Source organism: Dysidea avara, chromosome 2, assembly GCF_963678975.1.
Source record: "Dysidea avara chromosome 2, odDysAvar1.4, whole genome shotgun sequence".
Taxonomy (NCBI): Eukaryota; Metazoa; Porifera; class Demospongiae; order Dictyoceratida; family Dysideidae; genus Dysidea; species Dysidea avara.
This window is the reverse complement of record NC_089273.1, coordinates 47750288-47763524: the sequence shown is the minus strand read 5'-3', so window position 1 is coordinate 47763524 and position 13237 is coordinate 47750288. Positions and strand designations below refer to the sequence as shown.

General features: G+C 37.1%; 1 protein-coding gene across 1 annotated transcript in view; it reads right to left on the bottom strand.

Annotated features, from left to right (window-relative positions):
• LOC136247505 (uncharacterized) overlaps positions 1–13237 on the bottom strand; it is a 224227-nt gene that overhangs the window by 112118 nt on the left and 98872 nt on the right. Inside the window, exons 8-10 of the mRNA XM_066039228.1 lie at positions 11825–11869; positions 11494–11763; positions 10267–11016 (exon numbers count right to left, since the gene is read on the bottom strand). Of these exons, the coding sequence (XP_065895300.1) occupies positions 10267–11016; positions 11494–11763; positions 11825–11869 (1065 nt within the window). The remainder of the gene's footprint in view (positions 1–10266; positions 11017–11493; positions 11764–11824; positions 11870–13237) is intronic.

Here is a 13237-nt window from a genome sequence, read left to right as displayed (position 1 = left end):
AATATTGGCTACCGCTGAGCGCTGTGTACAAGGAACGATTTTACTCATTAATTACTGTCTTGATGGTTAGTCAATTCATAGTTAGCTAGTTTATTCATTGGTAGCACATTTGTTATGAACGAGCGCGAGGTGCAATCATTGATGCCAATCACTCCAGCCATTGTACAGCTTGAATCATTTAGACAGGTGTAACTGAAGTGTCTGATATTCATTGTTGAGTGATGCAGCACTATAATAGTCTTGGTTAGCTTAATTTATTGGCGAACGAGGGCGTGGTAGATTACCGGGCTCAGCCCAGTGGTTGTACTGCTTCCCATTCATTCAGATGAGTGCAGTGTTGTGTGCTCATTCGTTCCAGAGCGATTTACCTCCTTGTTAGTCCTGGACATTATTAGCCCTGCATTGTGACTTCCTGTGTTGGTCTGGTGTTTGGTTTCGTTTGAAGTCTTTGAACTAATTAGTGGCCAGACTCTGTGGCCTAAAGGTGGGGTGTCTGGATTCAGTGGAATGGAATGGTGGACTGGAATGGAATGGTCGAGTGCGGTACTTTGGTAAATTCAATTGGTGGTAATTTCTTTATAAAGACCACCTTCTAACAAAGACCACTTCTTTATAAAGACCTTTTTACTTTAATGTTTAAATTGCTGCTGTCTTAGAGTGTATCCCCATAGAATGGTCTTATTGATCAGTTGTGCGTCACAAGCCTAGAAAAGTCAGTGTGATATCTGACTGTACAAAAATGATGTCCCCATCAAACTAAAGGTAACACGTCAACTAAAGGAGCTAATATTTGGGTGAGGCCAAGAAATACTGGCAAATAACTCACTATAATTTATAACAATTTGTTCCTTTATCGTTGACTCGTACAGTCTTGCTGCATTCCTAGTTAATCCCCTGTAACTCTAATTGGCTAATAATTTAGCTACCTTTTTTCTTCTCTACAACACAGTACTATTTAGAAAGGTACCGATTTACTAGCCTATTAGATTTACAGGGAATTAATTAGGAATACAGTCAGACTGCACAAGTCAATGACAAAGGACCAAGATTATTGTAAATTATACTTACTTGCCGGTATATTAACATTCATTTCTTGGCCTCACCAGATATTAGCTCCTTTAGTTGCCAATTGCTTTTAGTTTCGTGGACACATCTTTTTTGTATAGCCAAGCTGTTTTTGTATGGGGTATATAGCTATTACTGTATTGTATCATAAATCAGATATCACTGACTTTTTAGACATAACATGTAGCACACAATTCATCAATAAGCGTGACTGTTTTATAGGGCTCTAAAACAACAATTCAGATATTAAAGTAAAATGGTCTTTGTAAAGAGGTGGTCTTTGTTAGAAGGCTGTCTTTTTAAAGAGGCAACCATTAATTGAAATTACCAAAGTACCGTTCCATCCCACCATTCCAATCCACCATTCCATTTCAGTCCACCATTCCATTCCACCGAATCCAGACGCCCCTAAAGGTGGTCCTTAACCATGCTACAATCATTTGTAAGCCAGTATACAACTGATTTGTAACAATGGCGGCAGTCTTTGATTCGCCCATGCACCATACTACAATTGTACTTTGTAACCTAAATTATTAGTATACTTCGTAAACTTGTGATACTGCACCTAGAAAAAAAAATGGCACTAGAAAAATTTAATTTTGACATAAAAATGTATGGTAAGTATACATCTAATCCAAAACAGCCAAGCTGTAAAAATAGTGTGCGGCCCTCAAAAAGGCTATGGTGAAAAAAGATATGAAATCCAAGATGGCGGCCAAGAAATGGCTGTGATGGTAGGTTAATGGTAAAAATTTTAATAACGACAATTCAGGTGAATTTTGTGCCAAGACCAAGTGGCACCAAATTCACCTGAATTGTCGTTAAAATTTTACCATTAATCTACCATCACAGCCATTTCTTGGCTGCCACCTTGGATTTCACATCTTTTTTCACCATAGCCTTTTTGAGGGCTGCACACTTTTTTAACAGCTTGGCTGTATTGGATTAGGTTTCACTTTTTTTTGTATTTGTATGCCCCAAAACCGGCCTATGTCTGGCTTTGGGCCTTTTTTAACCAATCTTTTTTCTTTACCACAGGAAGAAGAAAAGATGAAGCAGATGTTAAATACTTTAAATATTTCTGAATTTATCAGTAAATGTACAAATTATATACATAATACAACTCTCTGCATGGTGATTTCTTTGTAACGTAACACTCTACAAGGTGACTTCTTCTAGCTGATCTCTCTACAGGGTGAATTGTTTGCAGCAGAACTATCTACAAGGTAACTCTTCTTCTAGCTGATCTCTCTACAGGGTAAATTGTTTGTAGCTGAACTATCTACAAGGTAACTTCTTCTAGCTGATCTCTCTACACGGTGATTTGTTTGTAGCTGAATTCTGTACAGGTGATTTGTTTGCAGCTGAGCTCTTTACAGAATGATTCTTTGTAGCTGAACTCTCTACAAGGTAACTTCTTCTAGCTGATCTTTCTACAGGGTGATCTGTTTGTAGCTGAATTTTCTACAGGGTGACTTGTTTGTAGCTGAACTCTCTACATGGTGGTTTCTTTGTAGCTGAAATCTCTACAAGGCGAATTCTTCTAGCTGATCTTTCTACAGGGTGATTTGTTTGTAGCTAAATTATTTACAGGGTGACTTGTTTGCAGCTGAACTCTCTACATGGTGGTTTCTTTGTAGCTGAAATCTCTACAAGGCGAATTCTTCTAGCTGATCTTTCTACAGGTTGATTTGTTTGTAGCTAAATTATCTACAGGGTGACTTGTTTGCAGCTGAACTCTCTACATGGTGGTTTCTTTGTAGCTGAAATCTCTACAAGGCGAATTCTTCTAGCTGCTCTCTCTACAGGGTGAATTGTTTGTAGCTGAACTCTCTACAGGGTGACTTGTTTGCAGCTGAACTCTCTACATGGTGGTTTCTTTGTAGCTGAAATCTCTACAAGGCGAATTCTTCTAGCTGCTCTCTCTACAGGGTGAAATGTTTGTATATAGCTGAACTCTCTATAGGGTTATCTGTTTGTAATTGAACTTTCTACAGGATGGTCTCTTTGTAGCTGAACTCTCTACAAGGTAACTTCTTCTAGCTGAACTCTCTACAGGGTGGTTTGTTCGTAGCTGAACTATCTACAAGGTAACATCTTCTAGCTGCTCTCTCTACAGGGTGAATTGTTTGTAGCTGAACTCTATATAGGGTTATCTGTTTGTAATTGAACTCTCTACAGGATAGTTTCTTTGTAGCTGCTCTCTCTATGGGGTGACTTGTTTCTAGCTGATCTCTCTACAGGGTGAACTTGTTTCTGGCTGAACTATCTACAGATGATTTGTTCGCAGCTGAACTCTCTACAAGGTGATTTCTTCCAGCTGATCTCTCTACAGGGTGATCTGTTCATAGCTGCACTCTCTACAGGGTGATATGTTTGCAGCTGAACTCTCTACATTGTGGTTCCCTTGTAACTAAACTCTCTATAAGGTGATGTCTTGTAGCTGATCTCTCTACTGGATGACTAATTGTTTCTAGCTGATCTCTCTATAGAGTTATAACTTTCTCTATAGAGTTATAACATGTTTGTATAGTTGAACTCTTCACAAAGTGTTTTTTTTGATTGGTTTCTGAACCCTCCAGCTACACGGTGACTTGTTTGTACTACAGAGTGACTTGTTTGTAGCTGAAGTCTCTACAGAGTGACTTACTTGTAGTTGAACAGTGCATAAAGTAACTTGTTTGTAGCTGATCTAGATAAACTCTCTACTGGGTAGCTATTTTGTAACTGAACCCTTTACACAGTGACTTGTTTGTAGCTGAATTCTCTACAGAGTGACTTGTTGTCTCTACAAGGTGACTTGTTTATAACTGAGTTCTCTTCAGTGTGACTTATAATGTTCTGAATCTCTACAGCAACATATTTGTAGCTGAACTCTCTACAGGGTGACTTGTTTGTAGCTGAATTGTCTATAAGATTAACTGTTTGTAGCTGAACTCCCTACAGAATAACTTGCAATGTCATATCAAGACACACGGTAGTGTGTCGTGAGGCCCAAGAAGCCGGCGCGCCACACCGTGAGTATATTTACAGAATAAAGTAAACGCGATTTTCACACCTTTGTAGCTTCGTGATTCCTAATCCGATTGAAACCAAAGTTGCTACACAAGTGCCGGCCAGGTAGGGGAGTCCATATTCCAATTTTGAAGAAAATCGCTACAGCCATTTCCGAGATACGAGCGGCCAAAGTTTGGGTTTTTTTTCTTCTTCTTTTTGCACACTTTGCAAAATCCACCATAAAACACGAATGCGAGCTCAAATCGGGCTGAAATTTGGCACACTTAAAGGGCTCATTAAGGCGAATCTCAGTACCAAGATTGGTAGGAATCCGATGAACATTCACAGAGTTACGACCGATTATTTGCGTGAAATTAAGTCGAAGGTCTGTCATTCCCACAGGGTAAACCGCTTGAAGGAATGAGCTGACAATTGCAATGTAGATGGAGTAACTATCGTAGGAGTGCCTTGTTGTGGTTTGAAAGGAATCCAGTTAAACGCAATCGAGATATGACACAAAACCCAACTTGTGTCAAAATTACGCGATCGATTTTTATGAATAAAAAAATTATTAGTTTTCACGCCTACCAGGCAAACCGCTTAGAGCAGTGAGCTGAAAATAGGTGTGTAGCTGGAATAATTATCATAGAAAGTTCTTGCAGTAGTACAGAAGAATCGGATTACAAACCACTGAGTTATGATTCCAAAGCCAACTACCTGTAGCATATGCGAGATCAAGATACTCTAATAGAACAGTCAGCCTAATAGAGCATTCAGCTACTTATATAACTTACTCCATTACAGAATTATCTAATCCAACACAGCCAAGCTGTAAAAAAGAGTGCGGCCCTCAGAAAGGCTATGGTGAAAAAAGATGTGAAATCCAAGGTGGCGGCCAAGAAATGGCTGTGATGGTAGGTTAATTGTAAAAAATTTAATAACGACAATTCAAGTGAATTTTGTGCCAAGACCAGCGGCACAAAATTCACCTGATTTGTCGTTGTTAATTTTTTTACCATTAACCTACCATCACAGCCATTTCTTGGTCGCCAGCTTGGATTTCACATCTTTTTTTCACCATAGCCTTTCTGAGGGCCGCACTCTTTTTTTACAGTTTGGCTGTTTTGGATTAGATAATTCTGTAATGGAGTAAGTTATATAAGTAGCTGAATGCTCTATTAGGCTGACTGTTCTATTAGAGTATCTCGATCTCGCATATGCTACAGGTAGTTAGATGGCTTTGGAATCATAACTCAGCGGTTTGTAATCCGATTCTTCTGTACCACTGCAAGGAATTTCTATGATAATTATTCCAGCTACACACCGATTTTCAGATCACTGCTCTATGCGGTGTTCCTGGTAGGCGTGAAAACTAATAGTTTTTTTATTCATAAAATCGATCGCGTAATTGTGACACAGGTTGGGTTTTGTGTCATATCTCGATGGCCTTTGACTGGATTCCTTTCAAACCACAAAAAGGCACTCCTACGATAGTTACTTCATCTACATAGCAATTTTCAGCTCATTCCTTCAAGCGGTTTACCCTGTGGGCGTGACAGACCTTCGACCTAATTTTATGCAAATAATTGGTCATAACTCCGTGAATGTTCATCGGATTCCTTCCAAACGTGGTACTGAGATTCGCCTTAAGGCCACACCAAGTCTAACCTTAGTTTCTGGTCACCCGCCCTCATGGTAAACCTGAAACCCTAGTTTATGAGGACTATTATTAATATTACAGGTGCTTAAGTGCACGTGACCCAGCAAGACAGTTATTTTTTACTGCAAAAGATCGATATACTCTAATAGAGCAGTCAGGGATTCCAATAGAGCAGTCGCACTACTCTTAACTCTAATATTAGGTATATATGCCAAACTAATAAAATGTTTCTAACTATAGCTAGTTTTGTCCTTGATTATATAGCTGTTCAGATTATAACTGTTACTATTGCTTCTGTAACCAAAGTAATTTCAGTAGCATTAACTACTAGTCCATGCAGATGGGCCATAGCTTTAACTTTATAATTCAAATATAGTCCTCTAATGATTAGTCTAGTAACTTCAAATTCCTTATCACTGAACACTACAGGGGTATGGAAAGCCGGCAACATTCGGTGAGCTTAAACTTAAACTTTTCCATAACTAAAATTAGATTGGCAATTAGAAACCCTTATAGTTTAAACATTCCCAGATGATCACTAAAAAACATTAGTCTGGAGCACTCAATGACTCAAAACTTTGACAGTTACTTTTCTCAAGGTTACTGAATAGAAGGCTGGAAACACATAGCTAGTGGGCTAAGACTTCACATTTGAATGAAGAATTTCTGATGTGAAAATAGAAGTTAAATTTCATTTTGGATCATGATCATTTGAACAACTTAGCTATAAGTCATAGTAATACTTTCCTGACATAGCTAATGAGACATTTATTTCACTTGGAAAGCATAAGTAGCTACATGAGCACAACATTTCCTATAGTATATTCTAAATAAATAAATAAATATACTTAAATGCTATACATCAGTGTATAGCTAGCCATGATCCATCTACAACTTTCCTAGTGCATTTTTTGCGAAGCACAACTACTTATGTTGTTGGTTAAGTTTGACTAAAAACAAAATCAACATGAATTTGCTAAATTGAGCAAATAATAATATCATACAGTATATTGTCACAGTAGAGTCTATAGTCCTGAAGTCCTGATAATCCGCCCGCACGCATCCATTTGTAGGCTTGGGAGTGACCAGAAACTAAGGTATGACTTGGAGTGGCCTAATGAGCCCTTTAAGTGTACCAAATTGCAGCCCGATTGGAGCTCGCATTCGCGTTTTATGGCGGATTTTTCGAAGTGTGCGAAAAGAAGTAGAAGAAAAAAAAACAAAGAAAAAAACCCAAATTTTGGCCGCTCGTATCTCGGAAATGGCTGGAGCGATTTTCTTTAAAAGTGGAATGTGGACTCCCCTACCTAGCCGGAACTTCTGTAGAAACTTTATTTGAATTGGATAAGGAATCACGGAGCTACAAAGGTGTGAAAATCGCGTTTACTTTCTTCCTGTAAATATACTCACGGTGTGGCGCGCCGGCTTCTTGGGCCGCACGACACACTACCGTGTGTCTTGATTCGTAAAAATTAAATGTACAGTAAATGCGTCAATATGATACTGTAAATTTAGGCTTGTGCTATTGTGATACTGTAATATAGTGATATCATACCATAGACTCTGATTGTTAGGCACATGAGCTTATAATTTTTTATTTGTGAAATTTACTATGCTTGTAAAGCATATGCGCTTATAAATTATGGTAAGGAATTTCTGCTAAGAGGGAATTAGTTGTACCCACTATAGTTTTCAATCAATTTGAACAGCAGTTAATAGTTTGCTTCAGTCATGGAAACAGAAATCCTTAGAAGCCAGGTAGCAGCTATAGCTATCGCTATTACAGATGGCAGTATCTGCTAGACAAGGGCCTGGTGAGGCATCGAGTGTGCTGTGACATGTCTGACAATACTTCTACATAGTACGAGGTGGCAGAGGCGATTTCAACCATATGCATCTTAACAAACAGGTGTCTAGCACAAGTCTACCATATGCGCTTAACATGCAATATGCGCTTAATAACCATGCACATCTAATAACTGGAGTCTATGGTAATGATACTGTAAATGTTACCGGTTCTGCAAAAACCTGACACATCAGCGCATTTTTGAGTTCCTGTTTATTAATTACAGTGTATTTATAATCTACTTAGCCAAGTGTATCCTCTAACAAAATTTCAGCCTCATATACCAATAACTTTTGGAGTTACAGCCCTACAAAGTAGCAACAACAGAAAAATTGATTTGTACAGCAATTATTGGGAAATAAATTACAGGCACTTACTAAAACGGTTGTAACTTAATAACAGATGGACAAACTGGGCTGAAATTTCCACCATTGTGTTTGCCATGGATAGGGGAATTATTTACTGGTTATGTTTGTCCATTTGTCACCTTTCTTCACTGGATACAAAGGTGAAATTCATAAAAAAATTGATTGCATACGATCGCTTCGGTGTCACATAAACAAACGCTCATAACTTGCGTATCCATGGATCTACTGCAATGAAACAAAGATTTTCTAACGCCTCTTGAGTAGAAAGATAAGAGGATATCCAGGATTTTATTGTTAGTCCCTTCCTTCACTAGCGTTCAAAAATTTTACAAAATTTTTTCAATAATGCACAAATATTTCACCAATTGTTTTCAATCCTTTATACTAGAAATTTAGGCTTGTGCTATTGTGTCGGATTTTCATAGATCCGATCACAAATAGTGAAAATGAAATGTTATATGCTTCACATATTTATGTACATATCATAATTAATTGACATACTCTTGTAACCAGAATTTTGGAAATCACCTACTTTATAACAATAATTTAGTAATTTACTTTTTAAACCAGGCATGTGCCCACAGCCAGCCAAAGGCTGGCTGTGGGTGTATGCCAAGTTTACTAAAAGTGTTTTCGTAAACGTGTGTGTGTGTGTGTGTGTGTGTGTGTGTTGTGTGTGTGTGTGTGTGTGTGCGTGCGTGTGTGTGTACCTATCTACAGTATCTACATATCTACCTATCTATGTTTGTCCGTACGCACCCACATGAGCAAAATCATTAAATAGTAAAAGCAGCTTTTATGTGTAAGAAGTATTAGCAAAATGAAGACTGCATTAACTTACACACTGGTAAACTTTGCTCAGAGATGGTTTCTTTCGGCAGTCTGAAATACAGGTGTGGCAACTCTCCTCAGACTTAGTATTACCTTCCCTTCGGGTTTTGCTGGTGTTTAACAATTGAGAAACAAAAGTGCATGCCTCGTAGACTACCAGGAATAGTCTATCCCTTCAGTTAGAAAGGGGCATATCCCCAACATATGTGAATGAAAATGAAGAGCAGCTTTGAGGCTTTGTCGAGAGAATTTGTGGGAAAAACACTATAGTCAAACTATAAAACAGTTTAGAAGATACTTCGGTGCATAATATGTTGTTAAAAGCAATTTAAAAAGCGTTTTCTTAGCATTACATAGCAACAGAAATGAAGAATTATGAAAATGCATGAATTATGAAATCCGAGATTACAATAAATTAATTATGCATTATTGCACAACATAAAATAGAAATACATAATTGGTTAATTCCAGATGAGTTAGCTAGCTGCATGGTGCCTGGTTTTTAGAAGTAGCACAATATCAACTTGATATAAATACTTAAGACTGTAAAAAGTGAACTAATAAGCTTTAATGTGATAAAATATTAGTTGCTACTTTGAATTTTAACAAATAGGAACACATTTCCTGAAGTGATAAAAATGTAATTGCCCTATGTACAACAATTTCATTAAAATGTAAACATCTGATCACATACAGTAGCATAAACTAAAGGTAAGTGGCTTTTTATGCAAGATAAATGTGGCTATTGTCATTATAATTATTACGTGGCTTAGTCTGGGAAAAACTGGTTTTATCACCTCTTTAAAAGTATTGAGAAATTCTGGTTTTAAGTATTTGTGACTATCTTAGAAAAAACCCGACTTGTTCACACAAGAATATGTATTGAGAATAAAAATAATTAAACCATAAAAATAATTCAAGGTACAAAGAAAAATATGTAACTTTTATTAGGTCATTACTCAGAGAAAGAAGACTCAATTTGATTAAAACTATACACCATCTTATTTGCCTGCTTATGGAGAGTTTGAAAATCTTTGTTTTATTTCTGTTGCTCCAAAGGTATGCATGTCACATGTATTTGTTTATGATGTAATAAACATAATCAGGTGGGTTTCATTTCTTCAGCTAAACCGCCTCCATAGCCATACACATATAAGTGACCTCAGGGCTAACACTATAACTTGGTTGATTTTGTAAAGGAAATTTACAGTACAGGTCTTTATTGAATACCACAGAGCTGTACAGCCACATGCAGCCATCCCCATACTTTCCAGACCTCAATTAGTGCCCTAGACCACTCTTATCAATAGCCACTGTGCTGGGAAAAGCTGCCAACAAAAGAGTACCACTGAAGTCTTCATTGTAAATTTGGTAGTTCATTCATGTAACTTTGTGTTCATCCAATCTGCTCTCTTGGGTAATACAGGTAGTTTTTCCGAAACCCAGTCACATTTGTTCCAAAGCATGCCAGGATATACAGTACTACATACATACCATACCTGCAAGCATCTTGTTCAACATTTTAGAAAGATATCTCACAGCGTTTCTACCAGCACCAACAGGGAATAAAGTATCACGTTTAAAAAAATCTGAAGCACCTTTAACAACAAGGCATTCCACTTTAGAATTGGAATTTTTACAGGCAATGGCTATACCAACACCATCCATTTCAATAGCAATTCCTTCAGAATCTTTATCAAGAAGTTTTTGCACAGCATCTGAGTCTGCTACAGGTGATGAAGTACTGAAAATTTTCCCAAACTTAGTACCAATCTCAGAATTTTCTGGTCTCTTAAGAAATTTAAAGAGTTCACTTTTTGTTAAATCTTCTGAATCATCTTGATTGATGACATGTGACGAGATCACTACCTCACACAGATTTACCCTTGGAACAATTTCATAATCAATGTTATCAACAAATGTGCCACAAACTCCAATGGCAAAAACATATTTTATATGTGGCATCAACGATAATGCCTTCTTTGTGAAATTCTCAGATTCATTTTCACCTTCGGATTCCATCATTTGTACCAGTATAACTGGTACCTGGCCCCAAGTCCCCAAAAAATAAGGACGGCTTTTAATAACTACTTTCGTGATTTCAGCCTCTTCCATATGACAAATAGCAATTTTAAACTGCATGTAATTTTCTACAACAAGGAGAATGTTGTATTTATGAACTTCATGTAGCCTAGCATCATTAGCAGAAATGTTTTTTTTATTATATTCTTTATCCAGTTCATAAGTTTCTGTAAAGTATTACAAGCATGTACATTAGCTTTATAAGATCCTAGCAAACCACTACACTTCCAATTACTAAACACTGTGATGAATAAATACAATACAAGATGCACAGATTAGATAGTTGGTAGATGATAGTTGCATTACAGGAATTTTACTCATACATAAGTGTGATATTAAGAATTACATTTGGATTGTGTTTCAATAATTTTTCTGCTGTATTAGTTTTTATCCATTCCCAAGCTGAGCACTTCTTGTCCAGTTAGAGCTAATAACATTTGTGTAACTCTTTTGGAGTGCAATCATTGAACATAATTGGCACTATGAGCATTGCAGCCATTTATTGGCTTTGGCACTGATTTTACAACCTTTGTTATCTTGGATTTTTTGGGGGGAGGGGGGACCTTTTTATCTTTTGGCTGTTTTAATAAAGACTTAAATAATGTATAAAGAATAACAACAAATAATTTTACTAAGAGACTAACCAGACTCAGCTAGTGGTGGTCTGAGGAGGTTGATGGCATCATCCAGTTTACCCCAAGTTGGGTGATCATCACTCTGGAGCCATTTATTCAACACTGCTTTACAACATTTGGTTGATTGGCAAGTATAGCTTTTAAAAATATCAGTAATTTCATTATCCTTTAATCCAAGGATTGCACCTAGAGCTTTTAAGAGATCTACAGATTGGGGTGTATCTGCAAATTGGGGTACAACATTGATGAAGGGATCATCCAACTCCGGCCTATCATCTCCTGTAATACAAGTTAAAATTCCCATTTGCACTGTCAATTCTACAGTCAGCTCTAAACTCACTTAATTTTCCATCAGGAATTACAGTGGAGGGAGGGGAAGTCGTTCCTAAAATCACACATGTTATTCATCACACAATCCAGAAATACCATAATTGCACAGCATATGTAAAATCTTTAATTCATACATTTAAAGTGTGGCCAGGTATTATGGTTAATACTTAAGATAATTATTCTTAATTAGCAACACATACATCACTCATTTCCAAGTTTTCCATTGGATTTCTGTTGTCCTAAGTAGGATGTCCCACTGAGCCTGTAGGACTGTGGACATCCTAAGAAATGTTCCATATGTCCCACCATTGTAACTCAATTCTAAATGTCCATTCTATTCTTTTGGTCCCTTATAGGACTAGGTGGACATTCTTAGGACTATCCACTAATACAGCATAATCCTACTTGTCCATCCTATCCTTTGGTCCCATATAAAACAGGGTGAACAGTACCATATATCCCGCCAATACAATCAACTTACCTACGTAAGGTACAAAGCTAGATTCAAAAGTTAGGGAACATTCCTAACATGATAAGTATGAGGAATCATTGTTCTGATTAGGGATCAAAAACATAAAAGGAGGTTGCCTGCACTTGATATACTACTGGACATTTACGTAATTTCTAGTTCATTCAGTGTAAAGCTAGTTACCCATGACTGAACTAGATAATAAATGTACATAAACCTTCAAACATAGACAACCTATCTTGTTTCATTGCTTCTTTCTTTGACCCCTAATCAAAATTGAAGTCCTAAATTTCCTTGTACTTATTTGTTAACTTTTTTTGTAATATGGGTAAACCCATGCATACTGCATTAAAAGAAAGCCAATCTTATTGTTTTCATCTGAACACCTGTCTCAACCATCAATTACCGAAACAATGAAGCCAGTGGCCATTACACTTCATTTCAGCATTCCATTATGCAGAGTTATAAACTTATGTATGAAGAACACTACGAAAAGGACTTCTGTAATCGACCCTATCAAAATAAAACTCGGACAATTCCTGTTACAAACATAAGGAAACCATCACATGGTGCTACCATGAATTGACATCTTGTGTGCACTGTCAGCAATGATATATATATATATATATATATATATATATATATATATAAACAGAGGACACAGTTAAGTCCATGAAGCACGCAGTGCAATACTAAAAGGCACCTGTCAAGCTGAAATGAGTTTGGATGGTGAAAAAAATCAAAGATGTAACCTTATCTGTTGTTGAGTTACACTTGTCTGAATGGCAGTGTCAGGTAGTGAGTTAGTCAGTATTAAATTCCACTTTTGTAACAATCAATGGGAAGTACTTCTGAGGGCTTGGTTATAACCTGACCAATACTGCAACCCCAATGAAGGCGATATCTGGTCATGAAAAAGTGCAAACCTTCATGATGCTTTATATACAGTACTAC